Source organism: Scyliorhinus canicula, chromosome 21 (assembly GCF_902713615.1).
Source record: "Scyliorhinus canicula chromosome 21, sScyCan1.1, whole genome shotgun sequence".
Taxonomy (NCBI): domain Eukaryota; kingdom Metazoa; phylum Chordata; class Chondrichthyes; order Carcharhiniformes; family Scyliorhinidae; genus Scyliorhinus; species Scyliorhinus canicula.
The window spans coordinates 10717587-10742435 of NC_052166.1; the positions used below are offsets into that span (position 1 = coordinate 10717587).

The following is a 24849-nucleotide window of genomic DNA, read 5'->3' on the forward strand; positions in this document are numbered from 1 at the left end:
CCCGGCTCTCCCACCCCCACCCTCCTCGTCCCGACCCTCCCACCCCCACCCCGTCCCGGCTCTCCCACCCCCACCCTCCCCGTCCCGGCTCTCCCACCCCCACCCTCCCCGTCCCGGCTCTCCCACCCCCCCCCTCCCCGTCCCGGCTCTCCCACCCCCACCCCGTCCCGGCTCTCCCACCCCCACCCCGTCCCGGCTCTCCCACCCCCACCCTCCTCGTCCCGGCTCTCCCACCCCCACCCCGTCCCGGCTCTCCCACCCCCACCCTCCTCGTCCCGGCTCTCCCACCCCCACCCCATCCCGGCTCTCCCACCCCCACCCCGTCCCGGCTCTCCCACCCCCACCCTCCTCGTCCCGGCTCTCCCACCCCCACCCCGTCCCGGCTCTCCCACCCCCACCCTCCTCGTCCCGGCTCTCCCACCACCCACCCTCCCTGTCCCGCCTCTCCCACCACCCACCCTCCCTGTACCGCCTCTCCCACCCCCACCCTTCCCTCCCACCCCCACCCCTCCCTGTCCCGCCTCTCCCACCCCCACTCTCCCCCTTCCGGCTCTCCTTCCCCCACCCTACCCGTACCGCCTCTCCCACCCTCCCCATCCCGACTCTCCTTCCCCTACCCTCCTCGTCCCGGCTCTCCTTCCCCCACCCTCCCCATCCCGGCTCTCCTTCCCCCACCCTCCCCATCCCGGCTCTCCTTCCCCCACCCTCCCCGCACCGGCTCCCCCACCCCCACCCTGCCCGTACCGGCTCTCCTGCCCCCACCCTCCCTGTACCGGCTTTCCTGCTCTCCCCGTCCTGGCTCTCCCACCCCCATCCTCCCAGGCTGTATCCCTTAGCTCGTTCCGGTACCGCCGGTAGGGGGAACAGGTCTGATGGAAGGAGTGGAAGCAGCGGTGGGGTGGAGGGAGAGGGAGCAGTGGGTGGGAAGTAGGGGGGTGCGGCCTGGATGGAGGGTAAGGGCTGTGGCTGGGATGGAGGGGAGTGAGAGCAGACAGGATGGGTGGGTTGGGGGAGTGGGTGGGATGGAGGGGGAGCAGATGAGAAGGAGGGGGCTGCGGCTGGGATGGAAGGGAGTGAGCAGGCGGGATGGAGGGGGTTGGGTGGAGGGGGAGCAGATGGGATGGAGGAGGAGGGGGAGTGGCGGGATGGAGGAGTAGCGTGCGGGATGGAGGAGTAGCGTGCGGGATGGAGGAGTAGCGTGCGGGATGGAGGAGTAGCGTGCGGGATGGAGGAGTAGCGTGCGGGATGGAGGAGTAGCGTGCGGGATGGAGGGGGAGCGGGCGGGATGGAGGGGGAGCGGGCGGGATGGAGGGGGAGCGGGCGGGATGGAGGGGGAGCGGGCGGGATGGAGGGGGAGCGGGCAGAGTGGAGGGGGGAGCAGGCGCAACGGACGGGGGAGCAGGCGGGACGGAGGGGGAGCAGGCGGGGAAGGAGAGGGAGCGGGAGGGCTATAGGGGGAAGCGGGCGGGGTGGAGGGGGAGCAGGCAGGGGGAGGGGGAGCGGGCGGGAAGGAGGGGGAGCGGCGGGATGGAGTAGATTTGTGATAGGGAGCATCGGAGGTATTTATCCATTGATAAGAAGAGGGGTATCACCAGCTCACCGTCTATCTGGGATTGATTGATTTCTCCTCACAGTAGTGTTCACAGCAGCAAGGTGGGAAGGAGCTCGAGTGAAACTGCCTCTCGCGACTCGTGTTGGCTGAGGACAGACTTGTTCGTTCGGTTCATCGACAAACATTATAAAGGTGGAAAATATTACAACTCTAAGGTAACAACACCACGAGAGCAGTAACACTAAGGCTCGGGGAGGTTAGTGTGACACAGGCCCCTTGACATTCAATGGCATTACCAGCGCTGAATCCCCCACAATCAACATTCTGGGGGTTACCATTGATCAGAAATTGAACTTGACTAGCCAAAGGCTATCCTACAGGAATCCTACAGCGAGTAACTCACCTCCTGACCACCGCCAAAGACTGTCCACCATCTAAAAGGCACAAGTCAGGATTGTGATAGAATACTCTCCACTTGCCTGGATGAGTGCAGCTCCAACAACACGCAAGAAGCTCGACACCATCAAAGAAAAGCAGCCCACTTGATGAGCACCCCTTCCACAAACATTCAAACCCTCCACGACTGATGAACAGTGGCAGCCGTGTGTACCATCAACAAGCTGCACTCAAGGAACTCCCCAAGATTCCTTAGGCAGCACCTTCCAAACCCACGACCACTACCATCTAGAAGGACAAGAGCAGCAGATACCTGGGATCCCACCACCTGGACGTTCCCCTCCAAGTCACTCACCACCCTGACTTGGCCAAAATCCTGAAACTCATTCCCTAACAGCGCTGTGGGTGTATGTACACCACAGGGACAACAGCGGTTCAAGAAGGAACTGACCACCACCTCAAGGGCAACTGGGGAAGGGCAATAAATGCTGACCTCTTTTAAAAACTTTAGAGTGCCCAATTATTATTTTGCAATTAAGGGGCAATTTAGTGTGGCAAATCCACCTACCCTGTACATCTTTTGGTTTGTGGGGGTGAGACCCACGCAGACAAGAGGAGAATGTGCAAACTTCACATGGGCAGTGATCCAGGGCCGGGAGCAAACCTGGGACCTCGGCGTGAGGCAGCAGTGCTAATCACTGTGCCACATTGCCGTCCACAACAAATGCTGACCTTATCAGTGACGCGCACATTAGGTAAATGAATTTTAAAAAACACTGCAGAGGGAGCTTTACTCTGTATCTGACCCTGCGCTGTACCTTTTCTGGAGTCTTTGATGGGGACAGTGTAGAGGGAGCTTTACTCTGTATCTAACCTCATGCTGTACCTGTCCTGGGACTGTTCGATGGGGACAGTGTAGAGGGAGCTTTACTCTATATCTAACCCCGTGCTGTATGGGAGTGTTTGATGGGGACAGTGTAGAGGGAGCTTTACTCTGTATCTAACCCCGTGCTGTACTTGTCCTGGGAGTGTTTGATGGGGACAATGTAGAGGGAGGGTTACTTTGTATCTAACCCCGTACTGTACCTGTCCTGGGAGTGTTTGATGGGGACAATGTAGAGGGAGCTTTACTCTGTATCTAACCCCGTGCTGTACCTGTTCTGGGAGTGTTTGATGGGGACAGTGTAGAGGGAGCTTTGCTCTGTATCTAACCCCGTGCTGTACCTGTCCTGGGTGTGTTTGATGGGGACAGTGTAGGGGGAGCTTTACTCTGTATCTAACCCCGTGCTGTATCTCCTGGGAGTGTTTGATGGGGACAGTATGGGGAGAGCTTCGCTCTCTGCTGTCATGTTGACAACTGACGGAATTCCCCAGCACCTTCTTCAACAGCTTTGATATCTGAATAGGCCGTGTTGCGGATCCCCTGCTTCTAACTGTTTCCTCGTCTGCAGGTGACCATCGAGGATGTCCTGGGCTACGATTCCTGCGTGTGTCGGACTGAGGAAGGTCGACTCCTAGAAGGTATCTCCTCCCCCACCCACGGCTCCATTCATCTTCACGGCACGATTTGGGAATGGGTGTGGGAATTGATTAGTGACAGCAATCTGGAGTCGGGGAATCTGCTGTATCTTTTCCAGGTGATGCAGGGTGACACTGCTCCCACTCCCCACATTATTAGCACTGACTCTTACTGATCAATTACTGAACCTTTCTATATCCCTTTTGCAGATGCTCTCCCACTTCCCAACTTACTTTTCCGCCCATTGTTGTGTCATCAGCAAATGTAGCAAGCTTCATCCAAGTCATTGATGTAGATTGCAAACCGTTCACGCCTCAGCACTGACCCCTGTGGCACGCCACCAGTTTCAGCTTGCCAATCAGCCCCTACTATTTTCTGACCAATCCCCTATACCTGCTAATGTATCACCCCCTGCACCACGAGCTCTGATTTTGTGGCGTGACCATTTAATGCGGAATTTTGTGATTTTAGGTACACCACATCTACAGGTACCCCTTCATCCACCTTGTTTGTTACTTTCCCAAAAATCACTTCATAAATGAGCTCAGCTCAGTTTCCCCTTTCACAAAACCACGTTGACTCAGCCCTGATTGCATTGCCATTTTCTAAATGTCCGGCAGCTATCTTTAACAATGGATTCCACGCTTTTCCCCAGTTATAGGCATTCAGGAAACCGATCTGTAGTTTCCTGTTCTCCCCGCCCCCCCACCATCCTTTTGCAATTTTCTAATCTGCTCGAAGCTTTCTTGAACACAGGAAGTTTGAAAGATCACAGCCGGTGTAGCCATTTCCTTGAAGACACTGGGCTGCATGTTTTTGATTCCAGTGGACTTGTCAGCCCTTCAATTGAAAAGTCTACCTTTCTCCAGTGATTGGAATTACAAAGAAACATAGAAAATGGGAACAGGATGAAGCCATTTGGCCCTTCGAGCCTGCTTCGCCATTGATTATTAAATCATTCATTATGTCAGGAATAAGGGAGATGAATTTAGAGCATGGATCAGTACGTGGAACTATGATGTTGTGGCCATTACGGATTTCACAGGGGCAGGAATGGCTGTTCGATGTTCCAGGGTTTAGATGTTTTCAGAAGAATAGGGAGGGAGGTAAAAGAGGAGGGGGAGTGACACTGTTAATTAGGGAGTGCATCACAGCTGCAGTAAAGAAGGTAGTTGAGGAGTGTTTGTCTACTGAGTTAGTATGGGTGGAAGTCAGAAACAAGAACGGTGCAGTCACTTTATTGGGAGTTTTCTATAGACCCATTGGCGGCAGATCTTGGAAAGGCGCAGAAGTAACAGAGTTGTTATCATGGGTGACTTCAACTTCCCTAATACTGACTGGAACCTCCTTAGTGTAAATGGTTTGGATGGAGCAGATTTTGTCAGGTGTGTACAGGAAGGATTCCTGACTCAATATGTAGATAGGCCTACTATGGGGGATGCCACATTGGACTTGGTGCTCGGCAACAAACCAGACCAGGTGTCAGATGTCTCGGTGGGAGTGCATTTCGATATCAGTGACCACAACTCCTTAACCTTTACCATCGTCATGGAGAGGGAAAGGTATTTTATTGGGGGAGGAGAAATTATACTGCTATTAGACAGGACCTGAGGAGCATAAAGTGGGAACAGTTGTTCTTGGGGAAATGCACAACAGTAATGTGGAGGTTGTTTAAGGAGCACTTGCTGCGAGCGCTGGATAGTTTTTTCCCACTGAGACAAGGAAGGAATGGTAAGGTGAAGGAGCCTTGGATGACAAGAGAAGTGGAGCTTCTAGTCAAGAGGAAGAAGGAAGCTTCATTGGCTGGGGCATTGAGTATAAAAATTGGCAAGTCATGTTGCGGCTGTATAGAACCTTAGTTAGGCCACACTTGGAGTATAGTGTTCAATTCTGGTCGCCACAGTACCAGAAGGATGTGGAGGCTTTAGAGAGGGTGCAGAAGAGATTTACCAGAATGTTGCCTGGTATGGAGGGCATTAGCTATGAGGAGTGGTTAAATAAACTCTGTTTGTTCTCACTGGAACGAAGGAGGTTGAGGGGCGACCTGATAGAGATCTACAACATTATGAGGGGCAGAGACAGAGTGGATAGTCAGAGACTTTTTCCCAGGGTAGAGGGGTCAGTTGCTAGGGGGCATAGAGGAGAGGTACAAGGCAAGTTTTTACACAGAGGGTAGTGGGTGCCTGGAACTCGCTGCTGGAGGAGGTGGTGGAAGCAGGGACGATAGTGACGTTTCAGGGGCATCTTAACAAATACATGAATAGGATGGGAATAGAGGGACACGGACCCCGGATGTGTGGAAGATTTTAGTTTAGACAGGCAGCATGGTCGGCGCAGGCTTGGAGGGCCGAAGGTCCTGTTCCTGTGCTGGACTTTTCTTTGTTCTTGCATAAGGTTGAGGAAGCAAGGATCTGGCACGGCTGTAGAGGGTTACAAGGTAGCCAGGAAGGAACCCAAAAATGGACTGAGGAGAGCTAGAACGGGGAATGATAAAGCCCTGGCGGGAAGAATTATGTAAAACCCCAAGGCGTTCTACACTTATGTGAGAAATAAGAGGATGATCAGAGTGAGAGTAGGGCGATCATGGATAGTGGAGGGAACTTGTGCCTAGAGTCTGAGGAGATAGGGGAGGCCCTACTGAATATTTTTCTTCGGTAATCACTGGAGAGAGGGATCTTGTTGCCCATGAGAACAGAGTGAACCAGGTTAATAGGTTCGAACAGGTTGATATTAAGAAGGTGGATGTGCTGGAAATTTTGAAAAGCATCAGGATAGATAAGTCCCCTGGACCTGATGGGATATACCCAAGGTTACTACGGGAAGCAAGGGAGGAGATTGCTGCGCCGCTGGCGATGATCTTTGCGTCCTCACTCTCCACTGGAGTAGTACCGGATGATTGGAGGGAGGCGAATGTTGTTCCCCTGTCCAAGAAAGGGAATAGGGAAACCCTGGGAATTACAGACCAGTCAGTGTTACGTCTGTGGTGAGCAAAATATTGGAAAGGATTCTGAGAGATAGGTTTTATGATTATCAGGAAAACATAGTTTGATTAAAGATAGTCAGCATGGCTTTGTGTGGGGCAGGTCATGCCTCACAAGCCTCATTGAATACTTTGAGGATGTGACGAGTCACATTGATGAAGGTCTGGCAGTGGATGTGGTGTATCTGGATTTCAGTAAGGCATTTAATAAGGTTCCCCATGGTAGGCTCATTCAGAAAGTTGGGGGGCATGGGATACAGGGAAATTTGGCTGTCTTGATACAGAACTGGCTGGCCGAAAGAAGACAGTGAGTGGTAGTGGATGGAAAGTATTCCACCTGGAGGTCGGTCACCAGTGGTGTCCCGCAAGGATCTGTTCTGGGGCCTCTGCTCTTTGTGGTTTTTATAAATGACTTGAATGAGGAAGTGGAAGGGTGGGTTAGTAAGTTTGCACGAAGGTTGGTGGAGTTGTAGATAGTGTTCAGGGTTGTTGCAGGTTACAACAGGACATTGACAGGATGCAGAGCTGGGCTAAGATGTGGCAAATGGAGTTCACCCTAGATAAATGTGAAGTGATTCATTTTGAAAGGACGAATTTGAATGCTGAATACAGGGTAATGATAGGATTCTTGCAAGTGTGGAGGAATAGAGGGATCTTGGGGTCCATGTACGTAGATCCCTCAAAGTTGCCAGCCTCCCCGGATAGGCGCCGGAATGTGGCGACGAGGGGCTTTTCACAGTAACTTCATTGAAGCCTACTCGTGACAATAAGCGATTTTCATTTCATTTTCATTTCAAGTTGATAGGGTTGTTAAGAAGGCGTATGGTGTGTTGGCTTTCATCAACAGGGCGATTGAGTTTAAGAGCCATAAGGTAGCCATAAGGTTTTGCTGCAGCATTCTAAAACTCTAGTTAGACCGCACTTGAAATATTGTGTCCAGTTCTAGTCGTCTCATTATAGGAAAGATGTGGATGCTTTGGAGAGGGTACAGAAGAGATTTACCAGGATGCTGCCTGGACTGGAGGGCATGTCTTATGAAGACAGGTTGAGGGAGCTTGGGCTTTCCTCACTGGAGCGAAGAAGGAAGAGAGGTGACTTGATAGAGGTGTACAACGTGATGAGAGGCATGGATAGAGTGGATAGCCAGAGACTTTTCCCCAGGGCGGAAATGGCTGTCACGAGGGGACATAATTTTAAGGTGATTGGAGGAAGGTATAGGGGAGATGTCAGAGGTAGGTTCTTTACACAGAGAGTGGTGGATGTGTGGAATGCACTGGCAGCAGAGGTGGTGGAGTCAGAGTCATGAGGGACATTTAAGGGACTCTTGGACAGGCACATGGACAGCAGTAAATCGAAGGGTTAGGTTGATCTTAGATGAGGATAAACGGACGGCACAACATCGTGGGCCGAAGGGCCTATCCTGTGCTGTACTGTTCTATGTTCTCTGATCCAACTCAATAGCCTAATCCTGCTTTCCCTCTATGTCCTTTAGTTCCCTTCTCCCCAAGTTCAGGATCTAAATGCTTCCTGAAAACCTGCAATGTTTTTGCCGCAACGACTTCCTGTGCGGAAAAAATTCCACTGGCCGACCATTCTCTGGTGACTAAATGTCTCCTCCTCTCTGTCCTGTATCCTGAGACTGTGACTCTGGGCATAACCACCATTGGGAACATCCTTCCTGCATCTCCCCTGTCTAGTCCTGTGATAATTTTATAGGTTTCTGTGAGACTCCCCCCCCCCCATTCTTCAGAACTCCAGCAAATAGAAACCTAACCAACTCAGAGAAACTCTCTGTGGGTTTTACATTCCCAGCTGGCTTTCAAGGACAATCTAATTTCTCCCTCTTAATTTTCATATTTATGCTTTGGTAGTCTGCAAAGTCTGTCCAATCCTCGGTCCAACCACTGCAACTTTCAAATTTAATCCTAACCTTGACTTCCTTCGCTACAAGTGGATGGTACATTCATGGCATTCTTTCACCCTTTGTTTTTTTCTTTCTCTCCCTCTTTTTCTCTCTTTTTCTCTCTTTCGCTCTCTCTCGCTCTCTTTTTCCCCCTTTCTCGTTTTCCCCCTTTCTCGTTTTCCCCCTTTCTCGTTTTCCCCCTTTCTCGTTTTCCCCCTTTCTCGTTTTCCCCCTTTCTCGTTTTCCCCCTTTCTCGCTTTCCCCCTTCTCTCTCTGTCTTCCCCCGTCTCTCTCTGTCTTCCCCCTGTCTCTTTCTGTCTTCCCCCTGTCTCTTTCTGTCTTCCCCCTGTCTCTTTCTGTCTTCCCCCTGTCTCTTTCTGTCTTCCCCCTGTCTCTTTCTGTCTTCCCCCTGTCTCTTTCTGTCTTCCCCCTGTCTCTTTCTGTCTTCCCCCTGTCTCTTTCTGTCTTCCCCCTGTCTCTCTCTGCCTTCCCCCTGTCTCTCTCTGCCTTCCCCCTGTCTCTCTCTGCCTTCCCCCTGGCTCTCTGCGTGCCTTCTCCCTGTCTTCTCTGCTTCCCCCTGTCTCTCTCTGCTTCCCCCTGTCTCTCTCTTGCCTTCCCCCTGTATCCTCTGCCTTTCCCCCGTCTCTCTCTGCCTTCCCCCTGGTCTCTCTCTGGCCTTCCCCCTGTCTCTCTCTGCCTTCCCCCTGTCTCTCTCTGCCTTCCCCCCCTGTCTCTCCTCTGCCTTCCCCCTGTCTCTCTCTGCCTTCCCCCCTGGTCTCTCCTGCTCTGCCTTCCCCCTGTCTCTCTCGCCTTCCCCCTGTCTCTCCTCTGCCTTCCCCCCTGTCTCTCTCTGCCTTCCCCCCGGTCTCTCTCTGCCTTCCCCCTGTCTCTCTCTGCCTTCCCCCTGCTCCTCTCTGCCTTCCCCCTGTCTCTCTCTGCCTTCCCCCTGTCTCTCTCTGCCTTCCCCCTGTCTCTCTCTGCCTTCCCCCTGTCTCTCTCTGCCTTCCCCCTGTCTCTCTCTGCCTTCCCCCTGTCTCTCTCTGCCTTCCCCCTGTCTCTCTCTGCCTTCCCCCTGTCTCTCTCTGCCTTCCCCCTGTCTCTCTCTGCCTTCCCCCTGTCTCTCTCTGCCTTCCCCCTGTCTCTCTCTGCCTTCCCCCTGTCTCTCTCTGCCTTCCCCCTGTCTCTCTCTGCCTTCCCCCTGTCTCTCTCTGCCTTCCCCCTGTCTCTCTCCTGTCTCTGCCTTCCCCCTGTCTCTCTCTGCCTTCCCCCTGTCTCTCTCTGCCTTCCCCCTGTCTCTCTCTGCCTTCCCCCTGTCTCTCTCTGCCTTCCCCCTGTCTCTCTCTGCCTTCCCCCTGTCTCTCTCTGCCTTCCCCCTGTCTCTCTCTGCCTTCCCCCTGTCTCTCTCTGCCTTCCCCCTGTCTCTCTCTGCCTTCCCCCTGTCTCTCTCTGCCTTCCCCCTGTCTCTCTCTGCCTTCCCCCTGTCTCTCTCTGGCCTCTCTGCCTTCCCCCTGTCTCTCTCTGCCTTCCCCCTGTCTCTCTCTGCCTTCCCCCTGTCTCTCTCTGCCTTCCCCCTGTCTCTCTCTGCCTTCCCCCTGTCCTCTCTCTGCCTTCCCCCTGTCTCTCTCTGCCTTCCCCCTGTCTCTCTCTGCCTTCCCCCTGTCTCTCTCTGCCTTCCCCCTGTCTCTCTCTGCCTTCCCCCTGTCTCTCTCTGCCTTCCCCCTGTCTCTCTCTGCCTTCCCCCTGTCTCTCTCTGCCTTCCCCTGTCTCTCTCTGCCTTCCCCCTGTCTCTCTCTGCCTTCCCCCTGTCTCTCTCTGCCTTCCCCCTGTCTCTCTCTGCCTTCCCCCTGTCTCTCTCTGCCTTCCCCCTGTCTCTCTCTGCCTTCCCCCTGTTCTCTCTCTGCCTTCCCCCTGTCTCTCTCTGCCTTCCCCCTGTCTCTCTCTCTGCCTTCCCCCTGTCTCTCTCTGCCTTCCCCCTGTCTCTCTCTGCCTTCCCCCTTTCTCTCTCTCTCTTCCCCCTTTCTCCCTTTCTCTCTCTGTCTTCCCCCTTTCTCTCTCTTTCTCTCTCTCTCTCCCTTTCTCTCTCTGTCTTTCTCCCTTTCTCTCTTTCTCCCATTCTTTCTCTCTCTCTTCCCCTTTCTCTCTTTTTCCTTTCTATCCCTCTTTCTCCCTTTCAGTGCCTTTTCTCCATTTCTTTCTCTCTCGTTGTCTCCCTTTCTCTGTCTCTTTCTCCCTTTCTCTGTCTCTTTCTTCTTTTCTCTCTTGGTTTCCCCTTTCTCTCTCAGTTTCCCCCTTTCTCTCTCGGTTTCATAGAATTTACAGTGCAGAAGGAGGCCATTCGGCCCATCGAGTCTGCACCGGCTCTTGGAAAGAGCACCCTACCCAAGATCAACACCTCCACCCTATCCCCATAACCCAGTAACCCCACCCAACACTAAGAGCAATTTATCATGGCCAATCCACCTAACCTGCACATTTTGGACTGTGGGAGGAAACCGGAGCACCCGGAGGAAACCCACGCACACACGGGGAGGATGTGCAGATTCCCCACAGTGACCCAAGCCGGAATCGAACCTGGGACCCTGGAGCTGTGAAGAAATTGTGCTATCCACAATGCTACTGTGCTGCTTTCCCCCTTTCTCTCTCGGTTTCCCCCTTTCTCTCGTTTTCCCCCTTTCTCGTTTTCCCCCTTTCTCTCTTGTTTTCCCCCTTTCTCTCTCGTTTTCCCCCTTTCTATCTATCTCTTCCTCCATTTCTCTCTTTCTCCCTTTCGTTCTTTTTTTAAAAAATATTTTTATTAGGGTATTTTTAGTTTTCATAACAACAACAATGGCAGCAACATAAACATGGTACAATAAACATTTCCATCCCCATCACATTCTTCACACCCCCACGGGGGCCTCACGGTAGCATGGTGGTTAGCATCAATGCTTCACAGCTCCAGGGTCCCAGGTTCGATTCCCGGCTGGGTTACTGTCTGTGTGGAGTCTGCACGTCCTCCCCGTGTGTGCGTGGGTTTCCTCCGGGTGCTCCGGTTTCCTCCCACAGTCCAAAGATGTGCGGGTTAGGTGGATTGGCCATGCTAAATTGCCCGTAGTGTAAGGTTAATGGGGGATTGTTGGGTTACGGGTATGTGGGTTTGAGTAGGGTGATCATTGCTCGGCACAACATCGAGGGCCGAAGGGCCTGTTCTGTGCTGTACTGTTCTAAAAAAAAAAAAAAAAAATAAAACAGCAGTCTAGCCCCCCTCCCACCTTGGATTTCTGCTTCTGCTGACCTTTTCATAATCTCCGAGAAAGTCGACGAATGGCTGCCACCTCCGAGTGAACCCAACCATTGACCCTCTTGGGGCGAACTTTACTTTCTCGAGACTGAGAAACCCAGCCATGTCACTAACCCAGGTCTCTAATTTGGGGGCTTCGAGTCCCTCCACATTAGTAGGCTCTGTCTCCGGGCTACCAGGGAGGCAAAGGCCAAGACGTCAGCCTCTTTCGCCCCCTGAACTCGCGGCTCTTCCGACACTCCAAAGATCGCTCCCTCCGGACTCAGCACCACCTTAGCGAAACCCTGCCAAAACCCTCCAAGCTTCTGGCATGCCCAAAACATGTGGACATGATTCGCCGGACCTCCCACGTACCTCGCACACCTGTCCTCTACCCCGAAAATCTTGCTCATCCGGGCCACCATCATGTGTGCTCGATGGACTACCTTGAACTGTATCAACTAAGCCTGGCACGTGATAAGGATGTGTTAACCCTGCTTAAGGCATCCACCCACAAACCCTACCTCTATCTCTCCCCCTAGCTCGTCTTCCCACTTGCCCTTTAGGTCCTTTATCGGAGCTTCCTCCGGCTCCGTAACTTCTTGGTAGATATCTGATACCTTCCCCTCTCCTCTTCCACTTCCCGTACCAGCCTCCCCTGGACAGGTGCCGGAATATGGCGATTAGGGGCTTTTCACAGTAACTTCATTGAAGCCTACTCATGACAATAAGCGATTTTCATTTCATTTCCCACCCATGTTCTTGAAACTACCCTGTCCTGTATCTCCCCCCCCCCCCCTGTGGTGGGATAAGCGGGAAGGTCGGAACCTGCCTTCTCAAAAAATCTCGTACCTGCAGATCTCTAAACCCATTCCCTGCTGGCAATTCACATTTATCCTCCAAAGCTTTCAAACTGGGGAAGCTCCCGTCTATAAATAGATCTCACATCCTCCCAATTCCTGCTCTCTGCCATCTCCAGAACCCACCATCTGGCCTACCCGGTACAAACTGAAGGTTATTGTAGATCGGGGTCCAAACCGATGCTCCCTCCACTCTCTCACATCTCCTCCACTGCCCCCAGATCCTCAGAGCCGCCACTAGACTGGACTTGTGGAGTACCGGGCAGGCAAGAGCGGAAGAGGTGCAGTTATCAGTGCCCCCAAACTTGTGATTTTACATGATGCCCCCCATACACTATCCACTTCCTAATCATGGCTGTATTAGCCGCCCGGTAGTAGTTACAGAAGTTCAGCAGCGCCAATGCACCCTTCCCTCACTACACAGGGCCTCACGGTAGCATGGTGGTTAGCATCAATGCTTCACAGCTCCAGGGTCCCAGATTCGATTCCCGGCTGGGTCACTGTCTGTGTGGAGTCTGCACGTCCTCCCCGTGTGCGCGTGGGTTTACTCCGGGTGCTCCGGTTTCCTCCCACAGTCCAAAGATGTGCGGGTTAGGTGGATTGGCCATGCTAAATTGCCCGTAGTGTAAGGTTAATGGGGGGATTGTTGGGTTACGGGTATACGGGTTACGTGGGTTTAAGTGGGGTGATCATTGTTCGGCACAACATCGAGGGCCGAAGGGCCTGTTCTGTGCTGTACTGTTCTATGTTCTATGTACACTCCAACAACACTTTCTTCACTCACGGGGTTTTACCCGCCCACACAAATCCCAAAATCACCTTATTCACTTGTTTAAAAAAGGCTCCTCGGGATGAAGATGGGGATGCACTGAAAGACAAACAGGAATCTGAGGAGGACCGTCATTTTCACGGTCTGTACCCTCCCCTGCCAGTGATAGCGGGAGCATGTCCCATCTCTTAAAAGTCTTCTTTCATTTGTTCTACCAGCCGGGGTAGGTTTAACTTGCGCAGTGTCTCCCATTCCCGATCCACCTGGATTCCCAGATATCGAAAGCTCCGTCCGACCATTCTAAACGGCAGCTCTCCCAGTCTCTTCTCCTGTCCTGTCACCTGGATTGCAAACATCTCGCTTTTCCCTTGTTAAATTTATACCCGAAAACTTACCAAATTCCCCTAAGATCGACATAATTTCCCCCATCCCCCCGAATGGGGCTGAAATGTACAGAACAAGTCATCCGTGTAAAATGAGACCCTCCGGTGTTCCACACATCCTCGAACAAGCCCTTTCCAGTTCCTGGAAGCTCTGAACGGCATGACCATGGCTCTATGGCCAGAGCAAACAGCAGCGGGGAGAGGGGGCACCCTTGTCTTGTCCCTCGGTGTAGTTTAAAATACCCCGACCTCAACTGGTTCATGCGCACACTCGCTACCAGTGCCTGATAGAGGAACCGCACCCAGTCAATGAAGCCCTCACCGAACCCAAACCTTCCTCGCACCTCCCACAGGTAAATCCACTCCACCCTTGCGTTCATCCTTTCTCCCTTTCTCTCCCTCTTTCTCCCTTTCTTTCTCTCCCTCACTTTCCCCTTTCTTTGTCAGTGCTCAGGGAGTGCCGCACTGTCAGATGAGAGTAAGTGCTGAGGGAGTGCCGCACTGCCAGTGGGGGGGCTCAGTGCCGCACTGCCAGTGGGGGGGGGGGGGGGGGGGGGGGGGGGGGGCTCAGTGCGGCACTGCCAGTGGGAGGGGCTCAGTGCGGCACTGCCAGTGGGGGGCTCAGTGCGGCACTGCCAGTGGGGGGCTCAGTGCCGCACTGCCAGTGGGGGGCTCAGTGCCGCTCTGCCAGTGGGGGGCTCAGTGCCGCACTGCCAGTGGAGGGCTCAGTGCCGCACTGCCAGTAGGGGGCTCAGTGCCGCACTGCCAGTGGAGGGCTCAGTGCGGCACTGCCAGTGGAGGGCTCAGTGCGGCACTGCCAGTGGAGGGCTCAGTGCGGCACTGCCAGTGGAGGGCTCAGTGCGGCACTGCCAGTGGAGGGCTCAGTGCGGCACTGCCAGTGGAGGGCTCAGTGCGGCACTGCCAGTGGAGGGCTCAGTGCGGCACTGCCAGTGGAGGGCTCAGTGCGGCACTGCCAGTGGAGGGCTCAGTGCGGCACTGCCAGTGGAGGGCTCAGTGCGGCACTGCCAGTGGAGGGCTCAGTGCGGCACTGCCAGTGGAGGGCTCAGTGCGGCACTGCCAGTGGAGGGCTCAGTGCGGCACTGCCAGTGGAGGGCTCAGTGCGGCACTGCCAGTGGAGGGCTCAGTGCGGCACTGCCAGTGGAGGGCTCAGTGCGGCACTGCCAGTGGAGGGCTCAGTGCGGCACTGCCAGTGGAGGGCTCAGTGCGGCACTGCCAGTGGAGGGCTCAGTGCGGCACTGCCAGTGGAGGGCTCAGTGCGGCACTGCCAGTGGGGGGCGCTCAGTGCCGCACTGCCAGTGGGGGGGGCTCAGTGCCGCACTGCCAGTGGGGGCTCAGTGCCGCACTGCCAGTGGGGGCTCAGTGCCGCACTGCCACTAGTTAGAGTGCAGACTTTGTTTGCACTGAGTGCTGAATTTGGGTGCATTTGAGTGCGATAGTGAGAGTTTGGTGACTGAGGGAGTTAGGTGAGGAGGGAGGACGGTGCTCCTTTCATTTCATTTCCTACATTTCCTCAAAGAGCTGGAAGGGAGCTGGGAATTTACAGAGACTGTAGCTGACTGGGAGCAGAGTTGGAGGGCGGAGCTCCAGTTGGTCCACAGGGCAGTTATATTCTGTAAGGTAAGAGGGGATAGAGGCTAGGGCAGTTGCATGCTCCTCCTCTAGGATGTGGGTGGTGAGGGATACCACCGATGTCCCCACTGACTATACCTACGGGAAGTGCACCCAACTCCAGCTCCTCAGAAACCATGTTATGGAACTGGAGCTGGATGAACTTCGGATCATCCGGGAGGCAGAGGGGGTTATCGAGAAGAGTTACAGAGAGGTAGCCACACCCACGGTACAGGACAAGAGTAGCTGGGTGACAGGGGAAAGAAAACGAAGGGGCAGACAGTGCAGGGATCCCTCGTGGCCATTCCCCTTCAAAACAAGTACCGTTTTGGATGCTGTTGGGTGTTGGGGGGGAGGAGGCGGAGGGGGAGGGGAGGGGGGGGGGAGAAGGGGGAGGGGGGGGGGTGGGAGATGACCTACTGGGGGGGAGGCCATAGCGGCCAGGTCTCTGACAATGAGTCTGGCTCTGGGGCTCAGAAGGGAAGGGAAGAATAGAAAAGCAATAGTGATAGGAGACTCAATGGTTAGGGGAATAGATAGGAGATTCTGAGGACGCGAGCGAGACTCCAGGAAGGTATGTTGCCTCCCAGCTGCCAGGGCCAGGGATGTCTCGGATCGTGTCTTCAGGATCCTTAAAGGGGGAGGGTGAGCAGCCAGAAGTCGTGGTGCACATTGGTACCGACGACGTAGGTAGGAAAAGGGGTGTGGATGTAATAGAGTTTAGGGAGTTAGGCTGGAAGTTAAAAGCCAGGACAGACAGAGTTGTCATCTCTAGTTTGTTGCTGGTGCCACGTGATAGCGAGGCTAGGAATAGGGAGAGAGTGCAGTTGAACACGTGGCTGCAGGAATGGTGTAGGAGGGAGGGCTTCAGGTATTTGGATAATTGGAGCGCATTCAGGGGAAGGTGGGACCTGTACAAGCAGGACGGGTTGCATCCGAACCAGAGGGGCACCAATATCCTGGGAGGGAGGTTTTCTAGTACTCTTCGGGAGGGTTTAAACTAATTTGGCAGGGGAATGGAAACCGGACTTGTAGTCCAGCAACTAAGGTAGCCGATCTTCAGGATGTCAAAGCACGTAGTGATGCAGTGGGGAAGGTAACACTGACAAAGGCGAGTACTTGCAGGCAAGGAGATGGGTTGAAGTGTGTGTACTTCAACGGAAGAAGCATCAGGAATAAGGTGGGTGAACTTAAGGCATGGATCGGTACTTGGGACTACGCTGTGGTGGCCATCACGGAAACTTGGATAAAAGTTGGGCAGAAATGGTTGTTGGAGGTTCCTGGTTATAGATGTTTCAATAAAATTAGGGAGAGTGGAAAAAGAGGTGGGGAGGGGGGCGGCATTATTAATTAGTGATAGTATAACAGCTGCAGAAAGGCAGTTCAAGGAGGATCTGCCTACTGAGGTAGTATGGGCTGAAGTCAGAAATAGGAAAGGAGCAGTCACCTTGTTGGGAGTTTTCTATAGGCCCCCCAATCACAGCAGAGATGTGGAGGAACAGATTGGGAAACAGATTTTGGAAAGGTGCAGAAGTCACAGGGTCATGGGTGACTTCAACTGCCCAAACATTGAGACTCTTTTTAGATCAAATAGTTTAGATGGGGTGGTGTTTGTGCAGTGTGTGCAGGAAGCTTTTCTAACACCGTATGTAGATTGTCCGACCAGAGGGGAGGCCATATTGGATTTGGTACTTGGTAATGAACCAGGGCAAGTGATAGATTTGCTAGTGGGGGAGCATTTTGGAGATAGTGACCACAATTCTGTGACTCACTTGAGTAATGGAGAGGGATAGGTGCATGCAACAGGGCAAGGTTTACAATTGCTGTCAGACAAGAACTGAAGTGCATAAGTTGGGAACATAGGCTGTCAGGGAAGGACGTAATTGAAATGTGGAACTTGTTCAAGGAGCAAATACTGCGTGTCCTTGATATGTATGTCCCGTCAGGCAGGGAAGAGATGGTCGAGTGAGGGAGACATGGTTGATAAGAGAGGTTGAATGTCTTGTTAAGAGGAAGAAGGATACTTGTGTAAGGCTGAGGAAACAAGGTTCAGACAGGGCGCTGGAGGGATACAAGATAGCAAGGAGGGAACTGAAGAAAGGGAATTAGGAGAGCTAAGAGAGGGCATGAAAACCTTTGGCGGGTAGAATCAAGGAAAACCCCAAGGTCTTTTACACATATGTGAGAAATATGAGAATGACTAGAGCGAGGGTGGGTTCGGTCCAGGACAGTAGCGGGAGATTTGTGTATTGAGTCTGAAGAGATAGGAGAGGTCTTGAACGAGTACTTTTCTTCAGTATTTACGAATGAGAGGGGCGATACTGTTGGAGAGGACAGTGTGAAACACTTGTAAGCTCGAGGAGAAACTGTTAGGAAGGAAGATGTGTTGGGCATTTTGAAAAAGTTGAGGATAGACAAGCCCCCCGGACCTAACGGGATATATCCAAGGAGTCTATGGGAAGCAAGAGATGAAATTGCAGAGCCGTTGGCAATGATCTTTTCGTCCTCACTGTCAACAGGGGTGGTACCAGGGGATTGGAGAGTGGCGAATGTCGTGCCCCTGTTCAAAAAAGGGAATAGGGATAACCCTGGGAATTACAGGCCAGTTAGTCTTACTTCAGTGGTAGGCAAAGTAATGGAAAGGGTACTGAGGGATAGAATTTCTGAGCATCTGGAAAGACACTGCTTGATTAGGGATAGTCAGCACGGATTTGTGAGGGGTAGGTCTTGCCTTACAAGTCTTATTGAATTCTTTGAGGAGGTGACCAAGCACATGGATGAAGATGAAGCAGTGGATGTAGTGTACATGGATTTTAGTAAAACATTTGATAATTTGATAACATGGTAGACTTGTGCAGAAAGTAAGGAGGCATGGGATAATGGGAAATTTGGCCAGTTGGATAACGAACTGGCTAACCAACAGAAGACAGAGAGTGGTGGTGGATGGCAAATATTCAGCCTGGAGCCCAGTTACCAGTGGCATACCACAGGGATCAGTTCTGGGTCCTCTGCTGTTTGTGATTTTCATTAATGACTTGGATGAGGGAGTTGAAGGGTGGGTCAGTAAATTTTCAGACGATACAAAGATTGGTGGTGTTATGGATAGTGAGGAGGGCTGTTGTCGGCTGCAAAGAGACATAGATAGGATGCAGAGCTGGGCTGAGAAGTGGCAGATGGAGTTTAACCCTGACAAGTGTGAGGTTGTCCATTTTGGAACGACAAATATGAATGCGGAATACAGGGTTAACAGTAGGGTTCTTGGCAATGTGGAGGAGCAAAGAGATCTTGGGATTGATGTTCATAGATCTTTGAAAGTTGCCACTCAAGTGGATAGAGCTGAAATGAAAATCGCTTATTGTCATGAGTAGGCTTCAATGAAGTTACTGTGAAAAAAAACCCTAGTCGCCACATTGCAGCGCCTGCTCGGGGAGGCTGGTACGGGAATTGAACCGTGCTGCTGGCCTGCCTTGGTCTGCTTTAAAAGCCAGCGATTTAGCCCAGTGTGCTAAACCAACCCCTGTGAAGAAGGCCTATGGTGTGTTAGCATTCATTAGCAGAGGGATTGAATTTAAGAGCTGATGCTGCAGCTCTACAAAACCTTGGTCAGGCCACATTTGGAGTACTGTGTGCAGTTCTGGTCGCCTCATTTCAGGAAGGATGTGGAAGCTTTGGAAAAGTTGCAAAGGAGATTTACCAGGATGTTACCTAGAATGGAGAGTAGGTCATACGAGGAAAGGTTGAGGGTGCTAGGCCTTTTCTCATTAGAACGGAGAAGGATGAGGGGTGACTTGATAGAGGTTTATAAGATGATCAGGGGAATAGAGTAGACAGTCAGTGACTTTTTCCCCGGGTAAAACAAACCATTACAAGGGGACATAAATTCAAGGTGAATGGTGGAAGATATAGGGGGGCTGTCAGAAGTAGGTTCTTTACCCAGAGAGTAGTGGGGGCATGGAATGCACTGCCTGTGGAAGTAGTTGAGTCGGAAACATTAGGGACCTTCAAGCGGCTATTGGATAGGTACATGGATTACGGTAGAATGATGGGTGTAGATTAATTTGTTCTTCATCTCAGACAAAAGTTCGGCACAGCATCGTGGGCCGAAGGGCCAGTTCTGTGCTGTATTTTTCTATGTTCTATGCCAGTGGGGGGGCTCAGTGCCGCACTGCCAGTGGGGGGGGGGGGGGGGGGGGCTCAGTGCCGCACTGCCAGTGGGGGGGGCTCAGTGCCGCACTGCCAGTGGGGGGGGGGCTCAGTGCCGCACTGCCAGTGGGGGGGGGCTCAGTGCCGCACTGCCAGTGGGGGGGGCTCAGTGCCGCACTGCCAGTGGGGGGGGCTCAGTGCCGCACTGCCAGTGGGGGGGGGGCTCAGTGCCGCACTGCCAGTGGGGGGGGGCTCAGTGCCACACTGCCAGTGGGGGGGGGGGGGACTCAGTGCCGCACTGCCAGTGGGGGGGCTCAGTGCCGCACTGCCAGTGGGGGGGGGGGGGAGGGGGCTCAGTGCCGCACTGCCAGGGGGGGGGGGGGCTCAGTGCCGCATGCCAGTGGGGGGAGGGGCTCAGTGCCGCACTGCCAGTGGGGGGGGGCTCAGTGCCGCACTGCCAGTGGGGGGGCTCAGTGCCGCACTGCCAGTGGGGGGGGGGGAGGGGGCTCAGTGCCGCACTGCCAGTGGGGGGGCTCAGTGCCGCACTGCCAGTGGGCTGGCTCAGTGCCGCACTGCCAGTGGGGGGGGGGGGCTCAGTGCCGCACTGCCAGTGGGGGGGATCAGTGACGCACTGCAGTGGTGGTGGGGGGCTCAGTGCCGCACTGCCGGTGGGGGGGGGGGGGGGGGGGGCTCAGTGCCGCACTGCCAGTGGGGGGGGGCTCAGTGGCGCACTGCCAGTGGGAGGGGGCTCAGTGGCGCACTGCAGTGGGGGGGGGGCTCAGTGGCGCACTGCCAGTGGGGGGGGGCTCAGTGCCGCACTGCCAGTGGGCTGGCTCAGTGCCACTCTGCCAGTGGGCTGGCTCAGTGCCGCACTGCCAGTGGGGGGGGGGGGGGGGCTCAGTGCCGCACTGCCAGTGGGGGGGGGGGGGGGGGGCTCAGTGCCGCACTGCCAGTGGGGGGGCTCAGTGACGCACTGCCAGTGGTGGGGGGGGGGGGCTCAGTGCCGCACTGCCGGTGGGGGGGGGCTCAGTGCCGCACTGCCAGTGGGGGGCGGGCTCAGTGCCGCACTGCCAGTGGGGGGGGGCTCAGTGCCGCACTGCCAGTGGGCTGGCTCAGTGCCGCACTGCCAGTGGGGGGGGGGGGGGGGGGGGCTCAGTGGCGCACTGCCAGTGGGGGGGGGCTCAGTGCCGCACTGCCAGTGGGGTGGGGGCTCAGTGGCGCACTGCCAGTGGGGGGGGCTCAGTGCCGCACTGCCAGTGGGGGGGGGGGCTCAGTGCCGCATGCCAGTGGGGGGGGGCTCAGTGCCGCACTGCCAGTGGGGGGGGGGCTCAGTGACGCACTGCCAGTGGAGGGTCCATGCCGAGGGAGTGTCATGGTCAGAAGACCACACTGTTAGAGGCCGGTCAGTGCTGTCAGTGTCAGGTCTGTGCTGAGGGAACTCCACACTGTCAGAAGACACATAGTGCAGTGATTAAGGAGACCATATTTGAACTGCTTACTCTCCCATCTTCCCACAGGCATCAAGCAGTCCATGTTGGAGACAGTCATTCCCAAGCGGGATTCGGATTATGTTATGGTTGTTCTTGGACAACACAAGGGACTGGTGAGTGAACACTAGTGTGAATCTTTAATATTCTACCCATTCTCCTCCCTCACTCCCCGCACCCTTTAATATCCCACCTATTCTTCTCCCTCACGGCCCGCACCCTTTAATATCCCACCCATTCTTCTCCCTCACTCCCTGCACCCTTTAATATCCCACCTATTCTTCTCCCTCACGGCCCGCACCCTTTAATATCCCACCTATTCTTCTCCCTCACGGCCCGCACCCTTTAATATCCCACCCATTCTTCTCCCTCACTCCCTGCACCCTTTAATATCCCACCCATTCTTCTCCCTCACGGCCCGCACCCTTTAATATCCCACCCATTCTTCTCCCTCACTCCCTGCATCCTTTAATATCCCACCCATTCTTCTCCCTCACGCCCCGCACCCTTTAATATCCCACCTATTCTTCTCCCTCACTCCCTGCACCCTTTAATATCCCACACATTCTCCTCCCTCACTCCCCGCACCCTTTAATATCCCACCCATTCTTCTCCCTCATGCCCCGCACCCTTTAATATCCCACCTATTCTTCTCCCTCACTCCCCGCACCCTTTAATATCCCACACATTCTCCTCCCTCACCCCACACCCTTTAATAAGCCACCCATTCTTCTCCCTCACTCCCTGCACCCTTTAATAAGCCACCCATTCTACTCCCTCACTCCCCACAGCCTTTAATAAGCCACCCATTCTACTCCCTCACTCCCCACAGCCTTTAATATCCCACCCATTCTAACCCCACACTTCCCCCTCATTTACCACAGCCTTTAATATCCCACCCAATCTAATCCCTCACTCCCCATAGCTTTTAATATCCCACCCAGTCTGATCCCAATCCCCTCACTCCCCATAGCCTTTGATACCCGACCTGTCTAATCCCAATCTCCTCTCGGTTTCCGATGAACTTTATTATCCCACCCAGTCTTCCCCTCACTCCCGCTGCACGTTATTATCTCACCCTGTCTAATCCCAGTCTCATCCTCACTCCCCTTGCCCTTTATTATCCCACCCAGTCTAATCCCACTCTCTCCCTCACTCCCCGCATCCTTTAATATCGCACCCAGTCCAATCCCATTCTCCCCTCACTCCCCTTGCCCTTTACTATCCCACCGTGTCTAATACCACTGTCGGCCTCTCCCCACACCCTTTAATATCCCACTCTACCCCCTCATTCCCCGCACCCTTTAATATCCCACTCTTCCCCCCTCACTCCCTACACCCTTTAATATCCCACTTCCCCCCCCCTCACTCCCCGCACCCTTTAATAGCTCACTCTCCCCCCTCACTCCCTACACCCTTTAATATCCCACTCTCCCCCCTCACTCCCCACAACCTTTAATATCCCACCCAGTCTAGTCCCACTCTCCCCCCCTCACTCTCCATACCCTTTACTATCCTACCCTGTCTAATACCACTGTCGGCCTCTCCCCACACCCTTTAATATCCCACTCTCCCCCCTCACTCCCGACAACCTTTAATATCCCACCCAGTTTAGTCCACTCTCCCCTCACTCCCCGTACTCTTTTAAATCCCATAGTCAAAGAGGTTTCCGCACCGAAAAGGCCCTTCAGCCCATCATGTCTGTGCCGGTTAAAAACAACCCCCTAAATATTCTAATCCCATTTTCCAGCACTTGGCCCATAGCGTTGTGCACTTTAAATACATAGAACAGTACAGCACAGAACAGGCCCTTCGGTCCTCGATGTTGTGCCGAGCAATGATCACCCTACTCAAACCCACGTATCCACCCTATACCCGTAACCCAACAACCCCCCCCCCCCTCCAACCTTACTTTTTAGGACACTACGGGCAATTTAGCATGGCCAATCCACCTAACCCGCACATCTTTGGACTGTGGGAGGAAACCGGAGCACCCAGAGAAAACCCACGCACACACGGGGAGGACGTGCAGACTCCGCACAGACAGTGACCCAGCCGGGAACCGAACCTGGGACCCTGGAGCTGTGAAGCATTTATGCTAACCACCATGCTACTGTGCTGCCCCAAAGAGCTAACATTTGGAGTCCAGATGACCCTTTGTCAAATACTTAAATGTAATGAGGGTCTCTGCGTCCACCACCCTTTACTTTTTTAAAAAATACATTTTATGCAAACTTGTGTCAAAGTAGGTTATAGCAAATAAACACCCTCGGCACCTTCCACGCCCATACAAAGTCAGAGATGATTGTGTTCACTTTCCGCAAAAAGGCCTTTGGTATAAAGATTGGGAGAGCCTGAAAGATAAACAAGAACCTCGGCAGAATATTCATTTTCACCATTTGGACCCTCCCCGCCAACGTCTGTTTCAATGCAAGGAGTGTCAGGAATAAGGGAGATGAACTGAGAGCATGGATCAGTACTTGGAACTACGATGTTGTGGCCATTACAGAGACATGGATTTCACAGGGGCAGGAATGGCTGTTCGATGTTCCAGGGTTTAGATGTTTTCAGAAGAATAGGGAGGGAGGTAAAAGAGGAGGAGGAGTGACACTGTTAATTAGGGAGTGCACCACAGCTGCAGTAAAGAAGGTAGTTGAGGAGTGTTTGTCTACTGAGTCAGTATGGGTGGAAGTCAGAAACAAGAAAGATGCAGTCACTTTATTGGGAGTTTTCTATAGACCCCCCAATAGCAGCTGAGAGAGGAATAGATTGGGCGGCAGATCTTGGAAAAGTGCAGAAGTACCAGAGTTGCTGTCATGAGTGACTTAAACTCCCAAATATTGACTGGAACCTCCTTAGTGTAAATGGTTTGGATGGAGCACATTTTGTCAGGTGTGTACAGGAAGGATTCCTGACTCAATATGTAGATAGGCCGACTAGTGGGGAGGCCATATTGGACTTGGTGCTCGGCCACGAACCAGGCCAGGTTCAGATGTCTCTGTTGAAGAACATTTCGGTGACAGTGACCACAACTCCTTGACCTTTACCATCGTCATGGAGAGGGATAGGAACACACAGTATGGGAAGGTATTTAATTGGGGGAGTGGAAATTATACTGCTATTAGACAGGAGCTGAGGAGTATAAAGTAGGAACAATTGTTCTTGGGGAAATGCACAACAGTAATGTGGGGGTTGTTTAAGGAGCACTTGCTGCGAGTGCTGAATAGTTTTATCCCACTGAGACAAGGAAGGAATGGTAAGGTGAAGGAGCCTTGGATGACAAGAGAAGTGGAGCTTCTAGTCAAGAGGAAGAAGGAAGCTTAAGTAAGGTTGAGGAAGCAAGGATCTGACTTGGCTCTAGAGGGTTACAAGGTAGCCAGGAAGGATACTCAAAAGTGGACTGAGGAGAGCTAGAAGGGGGGCATGAAAAATCCCTGGTGGGAAGGATTATGTAAAACCCCAAGGCGTTCTATACCTATGTGAGAAATAAGAGGATGATCAGAGTGAGAGTAGGGCCGATCAGGGATAGTGGAAGGAACTTGTGCCTAGAGTCTGAGGAGATGGGGAGGCCCTAAATGAATACTTTGCTTCAGTATTCACTAGAGAGAGGGACCTTGTTGCCCATGAGAACAGTGTGAACCAGGTTAATAGACTCAAACAGGTTGATATTAAGAAGGAGGATGTGCTGGAAATTTTGAAAAGCATCAGGGTCCCCTGGGCCTGATGGGATATACCCAAGGTTACTACGGGAAGCGAGGGAGGAGATTGCTGTGCCATTGGTGATGATCTTTGCGTCCTCACTCTCCACTGGATTAGTACGGGATGATTGGAGAGAGGCGAATGATGTTCCCCTGTTCAAGAAAGGGAATAGGGAAATCCCTGGGAATTACAGACCCATCAGTCTTGCGTCTGTGGTAAGCAAAAATATTGGAAAGGATTCTGAGAGATAGGTTTTATGATTATTTATAA

The 24849-nt window shown here is 53.4% G+C and overlaps 1 protein-coding gene across 1 annotated transcript in view; it reads left to right on the forward strand.

The window, feature by feature from the left end:
* gpkow (G patch domain and KOW motifs) overlaps positions 1-24849 on the forward strand; it is a 42719-nt gene that overhangs the window by 14022 nt on the left and 3848 nt on the right. The window contains exons 7-9 of the mRNA XM_038782581.1: positions 1635-1767; positions 3400-3469; positions 20911-20996. Of these exons, the coding sequence (XP_038638509.1) occupies positions 1635-1767; positions 3400-3469; positions 20911-20996 (289 nt within the window). The remainder of the gene's footprint in view (positions 1-1634; positions 1768-3399; positions 3470-20910; positions 20997-24849) is intronic.